Genomic DNA, 27,197 nt, shown 5'->3' with positions numbered 1-27,197 from the left:
AAGAACCAATGAGGTTCATTCTCGTGTTACGCAGCTCGTTTGAGCTTCTGCGAGAACCAATGAGGTTCATTCTCGTGTTACGCAGCTCGTTTGAGCTTCAGCAAGAACCAATGAGGTTCATTCTCATGTTACGCAGCACGTTTGAGCTTCAGCAAGAACCAATGAGGTTCATTCTCATGTTACGCAGCACGTTTGAGCTTCAGCAAGAACCAATGAGGTTCATTCTTGTGTTACGCAGCACATTTGAGCTTCAGCAAGAACCAATGAGGTTCATTCTCATGTTACGCAGCACATTTGAGCTTCAGCGAGAACCAATGAGGTTCATTCTTGTGTTACGCAGCACGTTTGAGCTTCAGCAAGAACCAATGAGGTTCATTCTCGTGTTACGCAGCTCGTTTGAGCTTCTGCGAGAACCAATGAGGTTCATTCTCGTGTTACGCAGCTCGTTTGAGCTTCAGCAAGAACCAATGAGGTTCATTCTCGTGTTACGCAGCACGTTTGAGCTTCTGCGAGAACCAATGAGGTTCATTCTCGTGTTACGCAGCTCGTTTGAGCTTCTGCGAGAACCAATGAGGTTCATTCTCGTGTTACGCAGCTCGTTTGAGCTTCAGCAAGAACCAATGAGGTTCATTCTTGTGTTACGCAGCTCGTTTGAGCTTCAGCAAGAACCAATGAGGTTCATTCTTGTGTTACGCAGCACGTTTGAGCTTCAGCAAGAACCAATGAGGTTCATTCTCATGTTACGCAGCACGTTTGAGCTTCTGCAAGAACCAATGAGGTTCATTCTTGTGTTACGTAGCACGTTTGAGCTTCAGCAAGAACCAGTGAGGTTCATTCTCGTGTTACACAGCATGTTTGAGCTTCCGCAAGAACCAATGAGGTTCATTCTCGTGTTACGCAGCACGTTTGATATTCCGCAAGAACCAATGAGGTTCATTCTTGTGTTACACAGCATGTTTGAGCTTCAGCAAGAACCAATGAGGTCAAGTAAATTCAGTTGAGCTTCCGTTTATGTTCGCTGATCAATGTTAATATGTGAATAATAGCCTAAATTCAATCTGTTCATCATATAAACAGTCCCCTCAAGGCCCCCAATACAACAACTCGTCATTAAAGTTGCCATGAAATGGAAGTTACGATAGCTTTTTCTTCCCTATTGTGACATATATCCGAATGAAATTGTTGAACTACAAAAAATTGGGGTGATTTTGATTATGTTCATAGGGAATGGTTGTGGTTTGCTATTGTTCAGTCTCATGTGATTGACAGGTTGTCCAGCCCTCGGGCCAGTAAACACATTTTTTAGAGAAGAGATGATGCTGCAAGAGGGTTAATTTGATTAAAGATTAAGAAGGCACATGCATTTAAAAAACATGTGCACTGATTAATCATTTACAATAATTACTGCAATATCCCAGAAAATTTTTAAAAAAGGGTCAACTTCATGGTGACTTTAAGTACTCGCAGAAGCATGTGTTCTGTGTTTCTGGAGATCAGTGAGGCTGGGCAGGGCAACACTGTGCCCACTGGATGCCAGGAACACCAGATGGAGTCTCCACACCCCTCTGCTGGGCTCAGTTTAATGCCAGCTTTTCAAGTTAGACTCTAATGTGCAATCTAAGAAGGGTGATGATGACATAATATTTTCATTAGCTACCGCTACTCTTGGTTTCGGAAAACAAATTCAAAACAAAACACCACTAAGCATGGCATCATGACATCAACTTTTTCCAAGCATAAATATAAACAAAAACCATGGTATTTATGAAACCACTGTGGACTGTAGGATTTAGATGTAAAAAAAAAAATCCTCTTTATTTTTTTGTAACACTTTAAAAAAAAAATCTTAAATCATTTTATTATGAATTAAATAATAAATAATACAAATATAATGCAAAATTTCCAGAATAACAATAAAACAAATTAAAATATCATATATCATTACATAATGATAATTCTAATATATAATATAAATATAGATATGTTTTTATTTAATTATATATATAATGATATTTATATTTACAGTTGATTCTTGCTATATATTTTATCAAAAATGATCATAAAAAAAATCGCCAGAAAATAAATTAAATAATAATATGATCTATTATATTTGTAGCTATATATTTGATACATTTATATTTTTATATACTCTGGCAAAGTATTTTATTATTTATAATTATATACTTATTATTAAAATGATATATTTAATGATACATTTATATCACATTATGACAATGTTACAATAATATCTTTACATGATCTTAATAATAATAATCTTAGCACGTTTTGAGTTCTTATTTTGATCGAATAGAAATAACTAAGTGTAGTGAATGAGGGTCAGTCTCCTTTTCATCAAATATTCACCAACAAGACAAGCATTAAACATGCCATTTTTTCAAATAAAATTAAAACAAAACCTGTGTGTCACTGCAGCAAAAAAATGTGGGAGGAAACGACAAGCCACGCAACATTAAAGACAGTTATGAATAAATTGTCTCTGTGATCGTGTTTTGCGTGCCTTTGCATTCTCAGGAACAGATTCTTCACCGATACAGATCTTCACAGATACCAGACTCATTCGCACTTCAGTTTACACATCTGTCATGTGGTTAAACACTTCATGTGCCATGACAAAAAAGGGGTTCTTTTTATGGCCTCAATACAGAGAACCCATATGCTTTTGTCAATACAAAGATCTATTAAAAAACGATTTAAAGATCCCTTGATATCTAAGTTACAGTTTTGTGGCCTTTATAGTCTGTGTCAGTAAATTCCATATTTTGGTGTACTCCAAAAAATTGACAAAATTAACTCTAACAAGATTTACAGATTTAAGATTTCTGCTTATTAATTTCTCTTCCCTGGGAAAATGGATAAAAAATATTGATGACTCATCCTGCACTGCACAGACTGTTGTCCAATCAAATGCTCTCCAGAATGAGAATGCCCCGCCCCCTAAAACCTACAGGCTGGGTCTTTCGTTTTGTTTTGGTTTAAAAGTGCTCCTCGATGTGTTACATCCAACCTTACTGTTTCAAAAGAAAAGACCTCAACACAGAGACATTTATTAATGCAATTATCAGTAAATTCAAGCATGTAGAGACCCACATAGTAAAAATTCAGCCAAAAGACATGCTTGTAAAACGAGGTATCTGGTTTTTAATGGACGACGAAACACGCATTTATCTTTGTGTGGACTTGAAATCAAGTTCTGGATAAGTTGTGCTTCACGTCTGTGGTAAATAGACACAGAGAGATGGAAATTTAGATGTGACATCTTGTTCCAGCCTAATATCATGATGTCTGGTCTACACATGACTGATGAGGTAAGAGGCTTATTCAGTACATTGAGTCTACGGTACATTTGCCAAACCAGACATTTTATGATAATGTGCTCAGCTGTGAACTGAAAACCTCTTTTGAATTTCCTGACAAAGACAAAGCTGCAATAAACTGTGAGTCTAAATGGCTGAAAGGTCAACGAAAGTCTTAGCTCACGATAAAATAGATTTTAAAAACAATTAATCACAGCCGTAAATGCACTTAGATCACTTAGAGAGTTCTGATGGTTCAGCTGTAAATAAAAATGTATGAATGGGATAAGAATAATCATAGATATCATCATAATGGCATCGGTTTCATGGATACCATAAATATAAAATATCTAAAAGATAATTTCACAGTTAAAAACCTGAAACTATGCAATATGAACAGATGCTAAAGTGGCCTCACTAGATTGTATGTTGTAAGTGGCATTCAGAAATGCATTTTTATTTTGTGTTTTAATAAAATGTTGTGTAAAACTGATTTTTTTTTTTTTTTTTTTTGTAGTCTGGCCACAAATGTTTGTTTCAGGTTCATTCATCAGACTGGAAAGGAAGGTCAAGCTAAATATACTGCATTGTGGGATAATAATTATATTATATTATATTATATTATATTATATTATATTATATTATATTATATTTTTTTTTTTAAATGTATTCAGTGATTGACTTTAGAGCCGGATCAGTCAGATTTATGAATGCATTTTTTTAGACAGGTTTTGTAAACTGAATCAACTGATTCATTGAAAAGATTTGACTAAAATAATAATAATAATAAATTTACAATTCGGACAACTTCTCCAATAAACTAGACTGTCAAGATTTTCAGTGAATATATTTCATATTACAGTATATGAGTAAAAATCTCTTACAGCTGCTTTATTACAAGATGCACTTATTTAAAAACCATAATGGAACATTTTTAAGGTCCTCTGTTTTGAATAATTCCAGTATAGTTCCTTATTTACTGTGAAAAGATATTGTTAAAGAAATGAAACTGATATCAACCATAAACACATGCCTTATTATTATAAACGTGTTCCAAAATGTTATCCACACCATGGAGTTTGTGAAGGGATATTGTTACAGTGGACACTAAGTCACGGGAAGTGCTTCTGCTGTTGGAACCTGCTCGAAACCAGCAGATTCAATGACTGAATTTCAATGCAGGATAGAAAAGGCTATTCAGCCTCTGAATCAATCACTCACTTCCAATCTCTCCTCCTCCAGCCACAATGGTTAGCTTGTGTGTGTGTGTGTGTGTGTGTGTGTGTGTGTGTGTGTGTGTGTGTGTGTGTGTGTGTGTGTGTGTGTGTGTGTGTGTGTGTGTGTTAAAAGCCGGACGGAAGTACGGGAAAGAGCATATGTACCGGATCTGCTGAAGACTCAAGTCATTATCAAGAGCATGTCAATGCGTTCGGTAATAACTCCAGTCGTACAAGGTACAACCAAACAACTGTGTTCATTATTTTTATATTGGGAATTTTTAAATGGATAGTTCATCATTTATTTCGATTAAAAACCTTATGGCTTTCTTTTTCTGTGGAACACAAAAGGAGATATTTTAAGTTATGTGCTAGGTTGCTCTTTTCCAATACAATGGGAAGTGGCGCTTTAATAACAGCATTTGCTCACACAAAGTTCACTGTAAAAATGATATGATCAATATGTTATGACAACATGTTTTTACATTGCTTTACCTCATCAAAATAAATTAAGCAATTTTCAACTTTTTTATGTTATACAATATTTTTTAAAGTCAGTTTATTGTAATTTAAGTTGAAATGACATAAACATCCAAGTTGATTGTACTTAAAACATTTAAGGCAGCAACTTTTTTTTTTTTTACAGTGTATCATATCACGTCAAAAGACTTGCATATAGTGCGTAAAGTAGTCATATGGACTACTTTTATGGTGCTTTTATCATTTTGAAGCTTGACAGCCCTAATCCTCATTTACTTCAATGAAACTAAATAGAGCGTTCAGGATATTCCTCAGAAATTCACCTTTTGTGTTCAACAAAAGAAAGATTCGGAACAGTGAGAATGATGACAAATTTTAATTATATATTTAATTAAATGAGAACCAAGCATCATGACTGAGCATTGTGTGAGAATGACTAAGAACCACTTTGAAATGAGTGATTAGTTCTTAGCTGAGAAAACATCTATCTGCATATTTGATTCCTTTTCACATCTATGGCATTTGAGGAAATGGCTTCATTAATTTTAGACGGGTTTATTAATGCTAGTTCGTCCGACACATTAACTTCATTTCTGCACAGATATTCCCAAAGATCAATGAGGTCGGCCACGGTGGTTCAGCCTCATCTCTTGCATGAGGACTAAGAGGGCTAACTTCTGCTTGTTCAGGTCAAGTCTTTTCGCATGGAAACAACGAGGGTTAAGTGTCGTGAGGAAAGCGCTTTTCAGCACCCCCTCCTTCCCTTTCTAACTTCGTCCCTGACGCCTCGACTCGTGATCTGGATCTGCATCTGCAGCCGCCAGTCAGACCGTGCAAGTGTTTGTTCCAACAGCTGACGGAAAACTCAAAAATCCAGTTCTCACAGCCAGCAACAGGCGTCTAAACAAACCTGACGGAGAGAGATTGGCACTGAAAGTGCAAAAGTGCATGTATTTTTCACCTGATATTCATCACACTGATAAATACATATTGGTGAAGTTCATAAAACCTATAAAAACCTAAAAAAAAAAAAAAAAAATTAAAATTATAACGTGTTATATACATATATGGCTTGCACGACAAATCATTTTACTAGTCAAACAAGTAACTGGGTCAAATGTTTTCCTTGTAAATAAGAGGTTGTGTTAGATTATTTTTGCTCATTTCCACATTTTTAAAATGTCAACATTCACCATCATTTTGAGAGATAAGAAAAAACATTTAAAACATAAAGCATACGTTTCCCTATTAGTAAATAGGACATTTAAATAAATGTTGAACGTGACTGACAATGTGAGAAGCACATTTCCGGGTTTGTAAGATCACAAACAAAACTCCTCCAATGCGAATAAATCATCATTTGAATGCATGAGTTTTATCACTGAGGAGCCATGATTTTTGTTTTGTTTTTGTTTTTACAAATCCCTTTAAAGGGATAGTTCACCCAAAAATGAAAATTATTTCATCATTTACTCGCCTTCATGTTGTTCCAAACCTGTATGAGTTTCTTTCTTCTGTTGAACACAAAAGAAGATATTTTGAAGAATGTTGGAAAGCCATTGATTTCCATAGTATGAAAAAAAAAAAAAAAAAAAAACTATGGAAGTCACCGGCTACAAGCAACTGTTTGGCAAGATGTTAATTGGATTTTCTCACTCTAAATCAGTATGATATCAATAATCTCAAAAGTTGATTAAAAATATCAAAATTGTTGCATAAAGGCAGTTACAAGCAGTCCTATCAGACAAACAACCGTTCAGCGTTGTTTCTTAATAATATTAAATTACTTGTAGAATTAGTAAGCCGTAAACTGGCTAATTTCAGTGGTCTCATTAGTCTCTCCATTTTACATACACTCACCTAAAGGATTATTAGGAACACCATACTAATACTGTGTTTGACCCCCTTTCGCCTTCAGAACTGCCTTAATTCTACGTGGCATTGATTCAACAAGGTGCTGAAAGCATTCTTTAGAAATGTTGGCCCATATTGATAGGATAGCATCTTGCAGTTGATGGAGATTTGTGGGATGCACATCCAGGGCACGAAGCTCCCGTTCCACCACATCCCAAAGATGCTCTATTGGGTTGAGATCTGGTGACTGTGGGCGCCATTTTAGTACAGTGAACTCATTGTCATGTTCAAGAAACCAATTTGAAATGATTCGAGCTTTGTGACATGGTGCATTATCCTGCTGGAAGTAGCCATCAGAGGATGGGTACATGGTGGTCATAAAGGGATGGACATGGTCAGAAACAATGCTCAGGTAGGCCGTGGCATTTAAACGATGCCCAATTGGCACTAAGGGGCCTAAACAGAAATCGAGTCTCATTAGACCAGGCAACATTTTTCCAGTCTTCAACTGTCCAATTATGGTGAGCTCGTGCAAATTGTAGCCTCTTTTTCCTATTTGTAGTGGAGATGAGTGGTACCCGGTGGGGTCTTCTGCTGTTGTAGCCCATCCGCCTCAAGGTTGTGCGTGATGTGGCTTCACAAATGCTTTGCTGCATACCTCGGTTGTAACGAGTGGTTATTTCAGTCAAAGTTGCTCTTCTATCAGCTTGAATCAGTCGGCCCATTCTCCTCTGACCTATAGCATCAACAAGGCATTTTCGCCCACAGGACTGCCACATACTGGATGTTTTTCCCTTTTCATACCATTCTTTGTAAACCCTAGAAATGGTTGTGCGTGAAAATCCCAGTAACTGAGCAGATTGTGAAATACTCAGACCGGCCCGTCTGGCACCAACAACCATGCCACGCTCAAAATTGCTTAAATCACCTTTCTTTCCCATTCTGACATTCAGTTTGGAGTTCAGGAGATTGTCTTGACCAGGACCACACCCCTAAATGCATTGAAGCAACTGCCATGTGATTGGTTGATTAGATAATTGCATTAATGAGAAATTGAACAGGTGTTCCTAATAATCCTTTAGGTGAGTGTAGATTTGTGGATATCTTGGATGTGCAGAATTTGCAATATACACAAAATTATGTATAGAAATGTGACAGTTATTTTATATAGGAAGACATCAATACACACACAAGTTTTTTGGTAAAAGGCTAATTGGTTAGAAATAGGCTGGAGACTTTTATTATGCACCTTTTTTTCGTGCACAGCAGTTGCCCTACAACAATAAAAAATGTCCAAAAATATTTTCCTAAAATTAAAAGGGCCAATTTCTTCTTGTAAACTCAGAGGTGTTGATTTGTATGGAATTTAATGACCAATTACTACATTTGTCAAAAATCAGTAACTGAACTGAGTTGGTGGTTTGTTTCTGAATAATGGGAGAAACACATGATCTTTTCTGATTTAGTCCAAAATAAAATCGCCAGCTAATGCCTGTAAATGGTGACTTTTTCCCACATAAAAAAAAAACAAAAAAAACAACTGTCCACATAGAAGTAAAGGCAGAAAACAGACTTAGCTTGCTAGCTTTAGCATTCTCTGTATGCATGGCTCTGGTCCAATCCTTTTCTAGTAAAGGCTCTGTGTTTAGGCCTGGACTCTCTACGGATTGGCATGGGAACAGACAGAACCAACATGGCTTTGAACGCAGCGGTAGGTTGGGCCAGCTGAGCCAGAACCGGGCCTCTCCTTTTCTCTCATTGTGTCTCTCTCTTGTTTCTGCCCTACTTTTCAGCCATCTGAACAAGAGCTCAGCTAATGCAACATCAGTTGACCCAAATCTAGAGGGGTCCATCAGGTGATTTACATGAAGACAATTCCAAAGATTTCCCTAAATGAAATGTAATTTGTTATAGAGTGACATATGGAGCAAGGTGCAATTTTTCACAGCTGAATGTCGACACTGAGGTGGCAGGTTGTCTGGAGCGGAAAATGTCTCAAAGTGCAAATGAGATTTTAGCTAAACCTGTAAAGACATTTTGCTGTGATGAATCAAAAGCAGGGCTGTACAATAAATCAAATCATGATATGGACAAGTGTCTTAGAATATTACAATACAAAAGACTATTTAAATATGAGGTTTGCATGTTCTGTATGTCTCTGTGTGAATGAGCACCACAGTTTCGTCTACTACACACATACTGAAGCACAAATGATGCCGTCTCACTATATGAGGACATGAACACATGAACTTCATCTGCAAAGCTGTTCTGAGAACCACTTCACCAGCATTTCGCCATTTCATTTGAGAAAAACTCGTCATATCATATATTATACACATAAAAACTTAAAGATCTTCATGACAACCTGTCAAAATAAAAGTTTGGTTAAACCTAAATAAAAATTGTGACCGATATATTTTTACTATTGTAAAGTAGAATTAGAATTTTCCCTCCATGTTTTAGTTTTAAAAGTAAACCTTTATTGTGTCGCATGTTAAAATTGCTTTTGATTGCATTTTAGAAGATATTTAAATTGTTAATGTTTGAGACCTTCATTTTATTTCCACCATTTTTGATAATACATTTGTATCATAATTCATGAAAAACTGACAAAATCATTACGGCCCTATTACTGTAAAAATTGTAATAAACTATTAAATTGTTAAATGTATATAAACTGAATTGGTTAGACATGCTTTTTGATTATTACCAATTTAATTAAGCCATTAAAATGGAATCTAGAAAATGTTTAATGGAATTTGGGAAAAATAGAACAGAATTTGGGAAAAATAAAACGGATTTCATAGGGTCCTTTTTTGTTGTTGTTAAATTACGTTTCATAATTTCAATCAAACAGACATGCTTTTTGATTTCTAATATCTAATTTAACCATTAAACAGAATCCAGAACAATCAAAACGGAAAATAAAATTTATTTTATAGGGACCTACTATCTTAATAACGTGCTTGTCCACGTTTGAGGGACGCACAGTATACATAAACAATGCTAGCTTGTTAGATTTTGTCAAACATGACAAACTAACACTGTAAAACAGCAAAAACTAAAACATCCTTAAAGGTCGATCAAGCATATCTGACTGATGACATTACACCGCATTTACAGACAGTGTGGGTGAGGGTTGATCATTTCTCAACTTTGTTGGTTCTCGATTGCTTGAATACTTGACTTTGAAATTATGTAGTAGTGTTGGTACACAACAGCTCGTTGTTGCCTCCTGAGACAGTGCTGATGGGAAACAATGGCTCAGAGGGACATTGGGTGGAGGTGACGTGTCTGTTGAGCTTGTTTTGCCTGCTGCATGTCAGTTTGTGTCTGGCCTGTCATTTTCTTGCACCCATCCCCCATGAGAGAGTAAACGCCACAGTACGAATGTCACCGCTGGCCACCAGCCCTTCATCATGTGCCTGCGTTTGTCCAGCGAGGGTGCGTTTGTTTGTGCCAAAACACCCAGCGTCCCTCTTAATTGAATTTTCACTGTCTCACTTATGTCTCGAAATGGCTTTCTTCCAGATACGATTGACATTGCCCCCTCTCTTCCTTTAGAGAAGAGCCCAAACATCCGTATCCTTCACCCCTCCTTCATTCTTCTCTTTCCGTTCTCTTACGCTACTGAGAGATGCTTTCGGTCTCTTTGGATTGTTTTAATTCATGTCCTACTTCTGCCTAGTTGAAGTATGCAGAAATTCTCCAAATGTAGTAGAATGGCCTACTTACGTCTATATAGAAAGAACATGAAGTTTACTTGTTCACCCAGCTGTACACCCCCCGTATATATATATGGAGCTTCAAGTTTTGGAGCATCAGCATTTGCAGTCCACTATTTGCCATGGACTGTTGGGTAATAGTACAGAAACAAGTGTACACTGAGTGCACATAGCGGCCAATGCAAACGCGGCAAAAAGGGGTAGTTCCGCCAATAGTTACAGGAACTATGAAAACGTTCCTTCAGTGCAAAAGCCCCTTTGGAAAGAGGTAAAATAAGGTGACCTTAACTCAGGGCATGTTTACATGACAACAATGTACAAAAAACTGAAACGTTTTTCCTTTTCGTTTTTCTTGTACAGACGACAATGATGTCAAAACGATCCCCGTTCACAAAGACCCGCGAGAACGACTAAAAACGCTGTCTTATTAATGCCAGGCCAGTAGGTGGCGATGTCACTTTGTAAAGAAAGACTACGCATCTATAGACTGAACACGTAATATGCATGCGCATGACACCACCATTTTCAATCTTGAATCTTGAAAACTTGACAATAACGTTATAGTTTTCAAAAACTTGCACTTTGAAACCTATTCCCAAAGGTCTTTGCATTTTCAGGCCCCCGACATGCCGTTGTCGTGTAAATGTACGGCCAAAATGGATTAAAAGTTTTCCTTTTTAGTTAAAAAATCTGTCACGTAAACGACCCCTCAAAAGGAAAGTAATTTAAAGGATGGAAGAGATTTCAATGAAAGATTTCTGCATTTGGAATAACGTGCAGCAACAGTGAAGAAAAGGCAGAAAGGGCACATTTTAGCTTCCTTATTTGAGCTAATCCAACACCACCCTCCACAAATTAGAGCTATTGTTCACAAAACAGATGAACTGGTGTCAAATAAAAACAGGAAGCAAAAAAGCAGCCTCAAAATGTCCAAACACCTCTTCAATTAGAAGATAAACAATTGATAACGTTAGCATTGTTAACACTAACATGTCCATTTTAATGGGGCCATTACTTAATATTGAAAAGAAAAGAGAAATACTTTCTGTAAAAACGTAGTGTTCATGCCACAAGATGCTCAAGATACAGTGCATGTTGACTAAATGTTGACACATGGGCTTAAATATGTTTAGCTGTAACAGCAAAGTCAACAAAATTGAAAACAGCTTCTCAATGTGGATTTTACTGTGCTGTCTAAGAGCTAAAGCACAACACTAGCATGCTAACTGTGTGTGAAAATGTATAGGAGACAAAACAGCATAAAGACATACCACTATTGAACCTCTTAGGCAACTTCTGAACTATTTACTTCTGAATACATTGGGAGGGAATGAAATACTTAAGTTCATGGTGATAAGATGACATGTGCTATCAACAGTATTACTGCAACATCCTGTAAAACACTGGGTCCACTTGTGACATCAAGTAGGTTCAATATTACAAGTGTATACTAAAAGTCCCATTCAGATTTTTATTCCTGCAGCTGTTCTTGAACAACAATGGAATCAATGCCAATCTCGTTTCCACATCCTACTCAAACATCTTGTAGATTCCTGTAAATGCACCAGTGTTTGAGTCACACATGGGTCTAATGTGCGTAACCTGTTAAAAATCAAAACGTCAGCTAATTAAATTTCCAGGCCCACACAGAATACAATTGTTTTCAGATTTTCTGAGCTCATTCTGAGGGAAAATCAGGGGAAACACCCATACAATTTTACAGAATGTACTTAAATATGGTAATAAAAACATTAAGAAAACTTTTTTTTTGATCCTTTTATTTTTTCCTGGTGAAAGAAATACATAAATGATAAATGCCAAAATATTAAATGCCATGGATTGATATTTACCGAGTAATCCACTATTTTATAGAAGGGAAAAACTGACAAGGAAAATCAGTAAATATTCACCCATGGCATTTAAAATTGTGTCTTTCTTCGAAAAAAAAAAAATAGTAACAAATTAAAAAAAATTAGCCAGGGGCATTTCATAAATTTGGTAAATTATACATGGAATGGCACACTTGCAAATTAACCAACAATATTTACATTTAATTGAACATTTTAATAAAATGAAAAAAAAAAATTTCAAATGTTATTTAAGGAGCTTCTGTCAAAAACCCTTTCAAAATACAATTATAATGAAATATCTAGTCATGAGACTCTAGAGGGCACAGGCTCTGTAAGCAATCACATCATTACCACATGGCACAAGCTGATTGGCCTCTGATGATACTGCAGCCAATGAGATTGCTTACTCAATATTTAAATAGTCTGGTTCATTTGTTTCTGTAGGCTAGTCCAGCAGCACGCTATCAGAGTTCCTCTGAAACCCTCCACCTCCCTAGATCTGCTACGGGATTTATGTCTATTTCTATCATGACAACTCTTGGAAGAATGTTAATGTATTTGGTCTTGGTGGAATAGATCTGCTACGCTGCTGTTGATTATTGCTGTTGTAGTAGATTGCTGCTGCAGAACAAGTACAGGAACATTCTTCTGCCAATACGATGCTGTGAGCATGTAAGACATACTGCTGCTGCACAAATAGCATATATAAAATTACCTATAGCAGATCTATACAGGTGGAGCTGGGGATGATGGAAGGTTTCAGAAACGCGCTGGAAACCGCTATGGTGAATGCTAACCAGCCATTCAAATGCTGAGAAACAAGCTCATTGGCTCCAGATGTGACATGAACCAATCAGCTTGTGCATTAAACAATGTGAATATCATCAGTGCTTGCCTATGTAATGATTCCACTGATGGCAAGTTTGAAGAACCCAAGTGCAGGATTTATTAAATACAAACATGAACAAACTCAAAAATCAACAAAGACTTGGCTTGACATGAACTATACACTTAAACATTAACAGAAAACTCACCAAACAGTGGTTACACAAACAATACTAGCGCAAGACACATGGCAAACATGAGGCTTAAATACACAAGGACTAGTGACTAAACAAGACACACCTGTGAACATAATCAAGACAATTAGCCGATGACAACTTGACACAAGAGACTAGGGAAGAACATGGCAGGATCACATGAGGGCAAGGTAATCACATGACAATACAGGAAACATGACTGTAACATGAAACGTGAACCCAAAACAAACTATACATTACAGCCAACTTATTTTTAACGATGCACCAATGAAGGTTTGATTGGTTTAATTATAAATCCAATCAGACCCTTATATGAGTGTGATTTCTGTAGATCCATCAAGAAGCATCTAGATCAACAAACAAATTAAAATTCATAACCTCTACCTTCAAAGGTCAGAACACACGGCTGGCCTCAGAACTGTGACCTTCAGTAACCCTGTCCTCATACCTCCATCATAAGAACTTCTCACCCTGTCCATCTCTAATATGTTCTTCAGCCTCACACCAGCGAGTCCTGACCTGACCCAACATCTGTCGGATTGAGGGGCATATTTAACCTGTCAGGTCCTCTGTCCCATGGCCTCTGTTCCTGGCCCAGTCTCTGAGCTGTCAGCTTGATTCCTCACCACACTTTGAGTTTCTCCACAGACTGTCAGTCACATCTGAAGTTTGACACGCACTTCGGCTCATGAGGACAAGCTGATCTTTCTTGAGGACATCTCTACTAGGTAATACAGCAAGTGACTTGTTTCAGTTCCGTGACGTCATGACGTTTGGTTACAAAACACTCAAGAACTTAATTAAGCGAATTGTGACCTTAAATTGTTGGGTGAACTATTTCTAGAAAAGCTATGAGTTGTCAAAATTTGAACTGTGGTATGATTACATCATTTGTTTATTTTTTTTTTTATCTGTATTTGGTTCAATATTGGATATTTAATTGTACTGCTCATTTCTCCTATTTTTACACTTAGATTACCTTTGCTATCATTTAACACTGCCTTAAAGTTAATTTTTAAAAACACTAATAATGTTGTTAAATGTTATATTTAGCAAATCTCAAAAATGAATATCCATATTTCATACTGCACATACTGTAAAAGAAATACACAAAAGAAAAAGACAGCCCAGATCTTTTATTAATATTAACTGTGTAATACACTATTTTGTAGAGGGGTATTAAAAATAATCATAATAATGAATTACTCTTTAATATATTTGTCTGTGGCATTTACAATTTGGCTTTCATCACTATTTATGTTTGTCTTTCTTCAGAAAAAATATTAACAAAATCAAAAATTTTAACTGGGGAAGTTTCTAAAATTTAAGTTAATCTATAAAAACACTCATTTAATATCACTTTTAAATGTAATCTTTAAGTTAATATTCATTATTTAAACTGCACATACTGAAAATTATAATGTTGTAATGCCTAAATTCACTTGTAGTATTTAAAATATTTACTATTTTTTAAAATTATATATATATATATATATTTTAATAAATACAGTATTTATATATATTTATCATTTATTTAGAACAAATAGTATAGATTTTAGTTTATGCTATTTATCAGTTCTTGGCCATAATATAAAAATAACCAGTTTATTTTATCTGCCAAAATTCAGTACATCCCTAATCTCAGGTCAGCATAAACTTTAACGAAAGAATGAACTGTTTCAGAAGCGGCAAATTCATTACAATTCCTCAGACACGGTCACATCCCACAACAAGCTGCCATATTCTCCTCTATAAACCTCTGCACTCTGCTTCACACAATCTTAACCTCATCAGCACACATCTGGTCAGTCGTCACTTTTAATTCAAGATAAGAACATTATCACAAAGGTCGACACCTACACATACTACAACTCTAAAAAACCATGTCAAAGTTATATTGAACGTCTTCAGGTAAAGCTATAAGTTCAAACTAAGTGTAAGAGTTATATTAAACTTGGTCTACAACATTTAATCGATAAAAATCGATAATGAAAATCGACATTATCCATTAATCAGGTCTGTGCACAGAGAACATCCACCATCACATCACTTTAACAGAAGGGAATAATGCAGTTCGTTTCCTGGCCACAACCATCCAGTTAATTCCCCATGAAGTATATCACGTCCCGCCCTACATTTGTTCTTGTTTGAGAAGCAGTTTCATATGTCACAATAACTTAATGCTGGCTTTAAAATTTGACTTACTTGATGTTATGCAGATTATTTAAAGGGATAGTTCACTCAAAATGGTAGTTCTGTCATCATTTACTCACCTTCGCTCAAACCCGCATGACTTTCCTTCCTCTGTGTAATGCAAATCTATCTATCTATCTATCTATCTATCTATCTATCTATCTATCTATCTATCTATCTATCTATCTATCTATCTATCTATCTATCTATCTATCTATCTTCCTTTGTGGCCTGATTTGGCCATGAAACTATACTGACAAGCTTTTACTTGATCTATCTGAGTGTCTGTATGCATGGCCCGACAATCAGTAAGAACGTTAACACCGAGATTAGAGACAGAGATCGTGAACGAGAGAGATTTCAGGAAATTAAAAGTCATCACAGAATGACCCCGTCCCACTCTCTGACCTGTGCAACCCTTCCTGATTTTCTCCCGCTGTCTTTTCAATCCCTTCATTCCCTACTTTCTCTCTCTGGACCGCTCCTCCCGACAATCCCTTTTGCCCTCTGGATGACCTCTCCCTTCTTGTGGACAGACCACTTAACATTGCTTCCCCACCTGTGGAGCCGAGGAGGGAGCGGGGAGCACTTCAAAAGCCCCGTGCAGTGATTGAGCACTGATTGCTGTGGGCCACTTGACTCATTTCATCTCATCTCAAGGACTAAAACTTCTGGAGAATGAGGTGGGAGGCAGATGGAATGCTGTGGAAAAACAAGCAGCTTCTGCCTTTGATGGGATGAGCTTCCTTTGTAAGCCCATTTGAGCAACACTGAAATGGTCTTGACAACTTTTACCAAGCCAAACAATCAAAAAGGACAATACATTACACGTTTCCAAAAGTTAAATGCAAAATACAACAGTTTTTTCCTATATTTAAACCACTTTCATGTTGACACACTAAATATAGCCTAGTCTAAAAATGTGGAGGATGTTATGCTTTATAGAGTTACGTCTTAGGGAAAAGGTGGTATACTCAATTTTCCCTCACTCTTGGTAACATTTGCATTTGTTCTTGGCATATACTTTCCTACAGGGACTGACAATAAAGTGCATACAATGTGTTTATGGCAATTGGTAGTTAAATTTCTCTTGATGTGCCAAGTTTGCATACGAATAGACAGAGAACAATGATGGAAAATTCCAATGGACCAGAATTGAAATAAAAAAAATCATTTGGTTTAAGAAGACCTGGAATATAGCAGACAAATATGTACGGACTAACTTTTATGGTGCTATTTGGCGCTTAAAATAGGATTTGTTTTGGCTTTTGGATTTTTGCAGAAATTAAGGTCTGTGACTAACAAAAGCTTGTGGTTCTTCTTGCGTGTTTTGTTCTAGCTCATCATTATAATCTTCACAAATGAACACAGCTTTTATCAATTTTGAAGTTTAAAATACAATCAGCAGAAGTCAAAAGCTAAACGTAGGTTATAAATGAACTACACCACGGTCACATGACTTCAACCTCACCATCATTAAGCTTCCAACAACTATTTCAGTCTTTTTTTAAAAACATTTTCCCTGAAAGTTCGAGTTATATTAGTTTGCAAGAGCACGATAACAAACACAACGAGGCTGTGAAAGTGGACTAGTGAGTAGATGAGATGACGTTCAATGTCCCGACAAGCTCTGTAGTCCCATTTAGCCTCTTGCTAGCAACCTCCTTTTACAAGTAAAAACTTTTTTTTTTTTAAATCACAAGAGGGTATTTTGTATTGTAGAATAAAACATAAAAATAACTTGAGCTTGTGTTTACCACAGACCTTATTTCAAGCATTTAACCAAAAATCATTTTTAAAAAAACCCCATTGACTACAAGACGACGGAACCGGAAGTGCTAAAATGCTAACTCGTTTCCAAATTTTGGCATACAAAAATACATCATCCCTGCACCACTCTATTATAAGCATGCAATTCAATCTTTCTAACCAGTTCAACTTCCTTGCACATGCGCCTTACATTTAGTTTGTCCACAAGCTAGCAACACTCGCCCAGGCTGTTGTTTCACAGTCGAAAATGAAACCGATGAGACGGAACAACAACAAACTACTGGAGAAGCAAATACATGTGTTGATGAGAACTTGTATGAAGGGGTTAAAGGACAAGTTCGGTATTTTACACTTAAAGCCCTGTTTACAGATCGTTTCTGATGAAATAGAACGGTTAAGATTAAAATTTGGTCACATGCTGCTGTCCCGAGAATTTTAGGTTTATTTCGCTTTCCCCCCCACCTACAGAATGGCAGCCTATGGGCACTGGAACAATCCTTCATAAAACGCATGAAACTTTCGTTTACAAAGACATGAAACTCACCGAGTGGTCAGGGGTGTCCACTGATATGCTCACACAAAAATCGCTGCAAAAGATGCTTTCCAACAGGTGTTTTACCATTCGTTGTAAAACTGTGGACCTATTTTTCCAAACGTCTCACACCCGTAGATTCTTCCGTTGAGAGCTTGAATAATAAACACTCCAGCCCAGTTGGTGGCGATAATGCACCTTTGCCAATTGCAAGCAAACCACTGGCATTTAATTGAATACACAGAAGAAGCAGAAGAAGAAGCGGCGGAGTAATACCGTACCGCACACAGCCCATCCAATTCAAGTCAATGGAGTTGGACAAAAACTACGATAAAACCTGTTGGAAAGCATCTTTTGCAGCGATTTTTGTGTGAGCATATCAGTGAACACCCCTGACCACTCGGTGAGTTTCATCTCTTTGTAATCGAAAGTTTAATGCGTTTTAGGAAGGATTGTTCCAGTGCCCATAGGCTGCCATTCTGTAGGTGGGGGGGAGAAGCGAAATAAACCTAAAATTCTCGGGACAGCAGCATGTGTCCACATTTTTATCTCAACCATTCTATTTCATCAGAAACGATCTGTAAACAGGGCTTTAAGTGTAAAATACCGAACTTGTCCTTTAAGAGTTACACACAACTCTAGTTTAAAAGATATCAAAGACATTATATCGCTCATAACTTTTGGAGACACTGGACAAGTGGGAAACTTTCTTGTGCGCGTGTGTTGAGTGCCTGTGTTCGCATACACTATTAAATGGAGTATAGGCCTACATTGGTGCCCTTGCTCGGTATAACTTACCAATCAACTAACATAATCATTATTAGAGTATTTAAAACACAAAATCATTTACTTGCACATTTAAGAATTGGAATATCAAGTATTTCACAATCTTGCTAACAATATTTTAGCCATAGAGTGCAAAACAGTGGATAAAATTAACTGGTTTAGCTTCAAACCCGAGAATAAATATGGTACATCAAGTGGCATTCCAACAGATCAATAAATATTTTCAAATTAGAGATTTTTTTTTATTATTATTATTTTTATTAATTTAATTAGCATTGTTTGTTCTCTCTGGCCACGTCCCAAGTCTGTGATCTCTTGTAACAAATGAATGAATTTTATGTCAGACTGTGGAGCCGAACACCGGACCGATCTCAGCGACCTCAGCTCTGCTAGTAAAGTGTTTGCGACATGGACAGAATTACATGTAGTAACTGATCAGTTGCCAAACATTGTCCCCTGGTGTCGCGTTGCACACAGGCCCTCAGTGGCTGCATCGGCCCGGGGTGTCCACTTTGGTGCCTTGCCCTTATCGTTCCATCTGTCTCCAAATCATCAATGTTTGCTGGAGTCTTGCAGACTGGGTCAATAGGGGCATGCTGGATTGTATGGCAGCATCTGAAACAATCAGGTCAAGGTCATACGTATTCTTGCGTGCCACCTACTTGGGTGAAGGTCTGCACAGACACAGACAGATGGCAACAGACACTTCGTCGAGTTTTGTCAGATCAGTGTGTTACTCCTGTCGGAGCTTGTTTTCACCGATTCACCTGTTTGGCCTTTTCAAAATTTCCCTATGGGATCAAGAAAATATCTCTTTATCTTTTTGCTATTTTGTAATGCTTTGAGTTTAACCTTCCGTCCCTAGTAGGATTAATGGCTGTCAACTCAGATTGTAATCCAGTTTGCAAGGGCCTAGTTATATTACAATATCAGAGATTAATATCGCTGGATAATTCAGGTGGTTTAAAAAATATTATATATACACTCACCGGCCACTTTATCAGGAACACTGCTCGTTAATGCAAATATCTAATCAGCCAATCTCTATCAGACTGGTTCAGCTGATAGAAAGACAACAGTGACTCAAATAACCACTGGTTATAACCGAGGTCTGCAGAAGAGCATCTCTGAACTCACAACACGTCGAACCTTGAAGCAGAAGAGCTACAGCAGCAGAACACACACAGGTGACACTCCTGTCAGATGAGGACAGGAAACCGAGGCTTCAGTTCACACGAGCTCACCAAAATAGAGCACAGTAGAAGATAGGAAAAACGTGCCTGGTCTGATGAGTCTCGATTTCTGCTGGTACATTCAGATGGAGGGTCAGAATTTGGCATGAACAACATGAAAGCATGGATCCATCCTAACTTGTATCAACGGTTCAGGCTGCTGGTGGTGTAATGGTGTGTTGGATATTTTCTTGGCACACTTTGTGCGCTTTAGTACCAATTGAGCATCGTTTAAACACCAGAGCCTACCTGAGTATTGTTGCTGACCATGTCCATCTCTTTATAATCACAGTGTATCATCTTCTGATGGATACTTCCAGCAGGATAACACACCATGTCTCAAAGCTCAAATCCTCTCAAACTGGTTTGACATTGACAATGAGTTCACTAAACTCAAATGGCCTCCACAGCTTTGGGATGTGGAGAAACAGGAGATTCGCATCATGGATGTGCAGCCGACAAATCTGCAGCAACTGCGTCATGATTTCATGTCAATTTGGACCAAAACCTCTGAGGAATGTTTCCAGCACCTTGTTGAATCTTTTAATCGAGGAATTAAGGCAGTTCTGTAGGCAAAAGGGGGTTCAACCCGGTAATAGCAAGGTGTACCTAACAAAGTGGCCGGTGAGTGTGTGTGTATATATATACTAAAATGCACATAAATATACTGTATATTTTTTTTAAATCGCCATTACGAAAAACTCAAAGACAAAACAAAGGGTCGCTTGACACATACCATTATAAAGCATGTCTGCACATTGCCAGAAATGTCTAACTTCAGTGGATGAAACAAAGTCTTCTGTTACAGAAAGCTGTTAATAAGAAAAGAAAATATTTTTCAAGGTATTCAATGCGTTCTTGTGAGTGCTGTTTGATGCTAAAACAAACTGACAAGAGCGTTAGAGGCCAAGCTTGAATTCAGGCCTCCAATAACTTCCCGAATGACTTCCATTATTAAAAAAACCACAAGCACACAATGTTAACACTGTTATATATGTTAGAATCATTCAGGAGTCAACATCAGGAAAGGCCATGTTCAGACAGCAGCAGAATACGGTTGTCAGTCCACTATTTGACTCCTTAATACGCTATGTTCACACACAGTTCAGTTATTTTAAGGACTCTGTGTGAACGCAACTGGTCTGGACAACTAGTTGTCGGTCATGTCATACAGTGTTAGAGAACTGCTCTGCGCTGCACAAACAAAGTAACAGAGTAAATGTAGCCTAAGATATGGTATCTGATTTTACAAACATACTCTTTTGGCCAGCTACGAAATTCCCAATATTTTTTTAACTAAGGCAATGCAACAATATTTCATAAATCAAATGCGGCTTAAATGTGCAGTCAGTAATTTTTTGTTATAAAAGCACACGTAGTGTTGGACTCTATACTGACACCTACTGGCCTGGATGTATGATTTTTGTTTACTAACTGCAATAGTTTATTTTTTGGAAACTGATCTGCCTAGAGCAGTGATTCTCAAACTTATATGATTAAACAATATTTTGAACAATTCAACAATATAGACAGCATATTTACTTCTGGAATGATGACAAATGTGCTCCATTAAAGTTACAATTTAAGGAGTACAATTTCGGGAAGCAGTCCTGCGCAGATGGTCTCTACAAGATAATACAATACTGTAAACAATATAATATTTTTTCAAAGTATTTATTTTTTTAGTAACTAGCCACTTTGTGACCAGCAAAAAAGCCCAACTACCTGTACATTACACTTTATGTATATTAATTTATTTTTAATAATTATAAATAAGTAATCTTGAAGCTCCCTAGAAATTTAATGCAACCACTTGGTTGAGAACCACCAGTCTAGTGTAGCCTAAAATTCATCTCAGCATTTTATAGATGTTTTCCAAAACTGTTGTGCATTTCTAAAACTTTGCTTGAGAAAAAAATGACTGAGTGCACCTTTAAGCTCAAATAAAAGAAAAAAATAAATACTGAGCTCAACAGCCCGGCTCAGGGCCTAAACGCACCATTGGATAGCTAGTAGGTTGTTTACAGGTACCTTCAGCCCATAGCACCTAAAGTAGACAGTAAATTAAAAGCATCTATAGGTCGAATCACCAAAGAGCCTTCTTGACACACACACAGACATGCTGATTTCTGCCAGGGATTTGTGCATACAGAGGCAATGAACATGAATGCATCCACCTATCATCCTCCTCTTACATCAAATACCTAATAGGATATATTTGATTATTATTTTGTAATCCACAAACGGCTTTTTTTCCCAGTCAGCCTGTTACGCAACAGTCCCAACCCATACTGATATATAGTCATATAATGTGTGTACAGACAAAGAAAATTCAATCCCCAATCATATGCATTTGATGATGATGCGCTGGAAAGACGCCCTTACCTCACATCCAGCAAATAATCGGCTATTTATTATGCCACACAAGTTCCTTTGTTGAAACCGGCCTCGATTGAGAAAATAAATAAATAAAAACACTGTATACCCGCAAGATGCGTCTTATAGCGGTCCGGCCACGTACAGAAGACAGGTGCACCTGCGCAAGGATCCATACAGCCTCTTATTGCACACACAGATGCTCCTTATGCCAGTAGGCTATTATTTAAGACGCGTCTTACCGTTCCTCAGTCAGTCCTTAGTGTATTCCTCATCGTCCATATATAGGTCCGCTCGAGAATGGCTTTAAAATCATATGCCCAACCCGCTGTATTCTTTCACATCCTCATGTCATTCACTGATGCAGCAGTGCCAGCGAAGACACGCCCACCTCATCTCTTACCCCCACTTGAATGACGTAAAGAAGCAACAGACTCCGCCCACGTCCCCTTTCATGCCTATTGATTGACGTAAGAAATGAGCTGCAGACCCCGCCCACCTCTGGAAAACAGCTGCCTGCAGGACTGCTGGTTCAGTTTGTGGAAGCCTACTTTTATATATATATATATATATATATATTGAATAACAATACTGTTTGGTATAAAAGCAAAAGACTATTAGAACATGTACTATTATTTATATTAAAATATTATAATGTTGATAGATTTTGTTGTATTTTTGTGAATTATTAGCCAACGTATTTATATTCAAAGAACATTTTGCACAACTAGTAATGGCTTGAAACAATCTTTCATTTTTTTTTTCTTTTATAAAACAGAAAAGTAGAATAGAAAAATAAAACAAATAATAAAAATATTGTTTCCATTGTCGTTTTAAAAACATTTTTTGGACATTTTTAAATTACATTTCTCTGAATTATTTATTCCTCAAAATTGGATTTCATTTTAATGGAAAACCTTTCTCAAATGTCAATCAACAGAAAGAGGGTGGTACTTGGCGTTGATTGGCTATTCATTTACATTGCAATATTTGTTAGTTATGTACCAATTTGATGGTTTTTTTTAAACGCAAAATATAGCACTGTAAACAATAATATGATCAATAAGTTATGACAACATACGTTTTTACATTGCTTTAACTCATCAAAATAAGTTAAGCCATTTCCAACTTTTTTTATAAGTTATACAAGATTCAACACATTTTTTAAGTCAGTTTAATACAATTTAAGTAGAAATAACCAAACTTTGATTGTAATTAAATAAGCTGATATGTAAGGACAATAATATGGCCATTGATTATAATGCCACGGCATTGAATTAAATTGAAGCATTTTGGTATTTTGCCACAATCTGTCTTCTGTCATGTGAGTATTATATTTTATAAGCCTAATAATAATATTAATAACAATAATAATAATATCCCTAGAAAAAAACCCTCTTTGTTTCTCTAAATATATGAATTATTTTGTTAAGTATATTGCCATGGTTTAGCAAGTAAAGAACAGAAAATATTTACAAATCCACTAAGGCTTTCTGCTAAAGCAAAGGAGGCCCTGTATTTTGAACTGATAAATCCCCAATACTGTACACTCTGACGCCCTCTACTGGTCATTTGTCTTCATAGATTTGCTCAGAGGTCAGTACATACTCTAGGATTTACAGGTTATGAATCAGGGTCCTCTAAAACATAATGTTTCTCTTCTTTGAAAGCCCTTATAATGGATATAAGACAAGAAATATGAAATATTGCAGCTGTCTATAACATTTTTATTTATAAACCCATTTAAACTAAAATAGTGTCGACATTTAGGAATGTTATATGTCAAACTATGGCAAGATATCAAAATGATCCACAGAGAATATATTGTTTTATACCTTAGGCTAGTTAGCGCACACAATCTGTTTACCAATGAAGCCAAGACAGCTTCACAAGAGCTGAAGTCCTCTGGGACAGAAATAAGAGAAAGGCATTAGATAACAATATCATGCAGCATGTGCATTTCATAAATCTGGAATATGAAGTCAAGGAAAAATCACATCTCATGTGTGTAAAAGAAGAAAATAAAGTGAGATCATATAGTTTGTGCTAAAAACCCAATAAGCCCTGAAACTTGCAGACTTCCTTCAACTGGAAAGTGACCCAAAATATTGAATATTGCCTTGTTAAATAATTTGTTGGTCCATTATTTATTTAAATAAATGATACTTATTTATTTACATCTACAAACACACATTTTAACGTAAAATAAAATGCAGTGCCTTTTAAAATATAATGTTTTACCATATGGTAAAATGTACAGTATAGGCTGCCACCATTTACTGTATATAATTTAGTCATATTAATAAAATGACTACCACTGTACATTATGAAATACTCTATACTGATTACTGTTAAATAATCTCAGATGAATTAGTTTATCTTTATAGTTTAAAGTTTTTATGGTAAAACTTTCTAATAAGGTTTCATTTGTTAACTACATGAACTTACAGTGAAGCATTTCTTAATCTTAGTTAATGTTCATTTCAAAATGTATTCACTATAAAAAATACATTTGTTTGCAATGTTTTTACATTGCTTTAACTTATCAAAATAAGCTATTTGAAACTTTTTTATGTTATACAAGATTCAACTATTTAGGTCAGTTTAAGTTGAAATGACTCAAACATCCAAGTTGATTGTACTTAAAAATGTAAGGCAGCAACGTTCTTACAGTGTTAAAACAAAAATGAGACCTTATTGTAAAGTGTTACCTTTTTTACCTTTTTTTATTGTGGGCTACCACATAAAATTAAATTAAATGTATAGATTACGGTATTATAGGCTACAACAATATTATAATTATTACTATTAATACATTATTGTTTAAATATTAAGAATACTATATTATTGTGATACATTCAAGTACTGTAGGCTACACTGTAAAAAAAAAAAAAAAGTTGAGAAAACTTAAAAGTTTAAGGCAACCAGCTGCAGGACATTTTTGAGTTTTCTCAACTTACATGTTTGAGTTATCTCAACTTTTCTCAACTTTTTTCATGTTAAATAGTTGAATAAACTTTAAAAACTGAATTTGTCATACAAAACGTAAGTTGGATTTTTTTACAGTGTATATAATGGGGTAGCTTATGAACTGTGTATTAGCCTACTGTTAAATATTCTCAGTTAGATAAATTATGCTTTAACAAAATGTTGGAGGTTGAAGCACTGACTAATTCAGTGTTTTCCGTTTGTGCATAATATTGTTTTTGTCCTTTATAGCCTATATCAAATGCGAAAAGGACTAGAGGAATGGGTGGACCCCAAAGGCCCGTAGACCAATCCCCTTGAAAGCAACTTGTTGAGCAAGTTTTGTTATTTAGACGCTCGTTGTCATTTGGCAGTGCAGGACTGACCCACTTCACTGAGTGTGTGAGTGTGTGTATGGCGAATAGATGCGCTGCAGAACATCGCGAACGATGAACGCCGGTCTGACACTGTTTACTTTATCATTATGTTGTCTCGCTTTTATTCAAGCCAAATCCCCGATGCGGTCCTGTCCCAGCGGACAGTTCTTACTAAAAAATCAGTGCGTTCTCTGTCACCCCACCTGCACGGAGTGTGAGGGCCATGAGCTATACGAGTGCATCGCTTGTGGTTTAGGTAAGTGATAGTTCACTAAAATATTCTTTAGTTTAACACTGAAGTATTGAATAAAACAGGTGCCTCCATTTGGACCGTGCATATCCCTGCTGACATCGCGCATGCGCAACTTTATTTATTTATTTTTTTTTCTATCACAGCGATGTCTCGTTACTTTGTGGTTACATTAGCTTATTATATAATTAAAAGCAAGTTATAACCTGGAAAAACTTATGTGATGCTGTTTGTAAATCGGTAGTGTGCTAGTTAAAATTGAACTCAAAATCATTTTTGGGTTGTTTTGGCCATTGTGGTACGAATCTGTGGCAGCATTGTGCAGGTTCACAAAAGGGTTTTCCAAGAGACAATTGGGAAGGCAAACCTCCCAGTCCTCCCTGCACAGCTGCTGCGGAAAAACAATGAAGCCGCTCTCCCTATTTATCAAAGTGACAAAGAGTGCTTTACCTCAAAAGAGAGTTTGTTTTAGTGACCTCAAACATGAAAGTGTCGTGCCCACTTTTAATTACAGGAAGAGTTGAAATGAAGGTAATTTTAAACACAAATTAATCGACTATGCTTTTAAACAGTAGGCCTTATCAACCTAAGTTTGACAGTATTCTTTTAACTGCCAAACATGGGAGTGGGAAAAACTGAGACCACTTCCTTTTCACTATCGGGAAAGCTGATAATGTTTCTGTTAATGTTTGGACATAGTAAAAAATTCCTCAAGTTGTCTGATACTTCTGACAGTAGCTCCTGGCGTTTTCTTTAGCCTCAGGTCCCAGCAATTTCAGATTCACTGTGCCTTAAAGCCAGCCTTTTGGTATAGAAGTAGGCCTTTACTAAAGTGTAAAAATTTTTCTGTTTGTGTCCCATGTGATGTACTGTACATGCACTTATACTATGCACTATGTACTCTACCATCTACATTTTAAATGGTTAATTTGTTATAAATATATAGTCTTTTCTTCCCCATTGTGACATATGTCCGAGTGAAAAGGCTTCTCAAACAAAAACAAAAAAAAATGTAGGGCCGGACTTGATTTTGCCCATCGGGAATTGATTGGACCGTTGTCGTTTGCAATTTTCAGTGTTAACACACTAACTCACATTGTTTATACTACAAAATGGCATAGAAAAGTGCAGAATTAGGTGCGAATTGGAAAACACCTATCTCTATGTTTTTGTCATGGCACTTCTTTTTCAGTGGAGGAACAGTTCGAAATTTAAATCATTGTTCAATAATCGT

The 27,197-nt window shown here is 36.5% G+C and overlaps 2 protein-coding genes across 3 annotated transcripts in view; one reads left to right on the top strand and one right to left on the bottom strand.

The window, feature by feature from the left end:
• otud7a (OTU deubiquitinase 7A) overlaps positions 1–22,729 on the bottom strand; it is a 77,397-nt gene extending 54,668 nt beyond the window's left edge. Inside the window, exon 1 of the mRNA XM_079859475.1 lies at positions 22,612–22,729. The gene's annotated coding sequence lies outside the window, so the exon portion shown is untranslated. The remainder of the gene's footprint in view (positions 1–22,611) is intronic.
• A 2,920-nt stretch (positions 22,730–25,649) lies between these two features.
• The window catches only part of LOC307150994 (cysteine repeat modular protein 1), a 31,652-nt gene continuing 30,104 nt past the window's right edge, over positions 25,650–27,197 (top strand). Inside the window, exon 1 of one of the 2 annotated variants that reach the window (XM_079858710.1) lies at positions 25,650–25,969. In XM_079858710.1, coding sequence (XP_079714836.1) covers positions 25,762–25,969 — 208 coding nt within the window. In that variant the 5' untranslated portion in view covers positions 25,650–25,761. The remainder of the gene's footprint in view (positions 25,970–27,197) is intronic. The other variant, XM_079858711.1, reaches the window with a different exon arrangement.

The sequence above is a fragment of the Squalius cephalus genome, assembly GCF_949319135.1.
Source record: "Squalius cephalus genome assembly, chromosome: 23".
Taxonomy (NCBI): domain Eukaryota; kingdom Metazoa; phylum Chordata; class Actinopteri; order Cypriniformes; family Leuciscidae; genus Squalius; species Squalius cephalus.
This window is presented reverse-complemented; position numbering and strand designations above follow the sequence as displayed.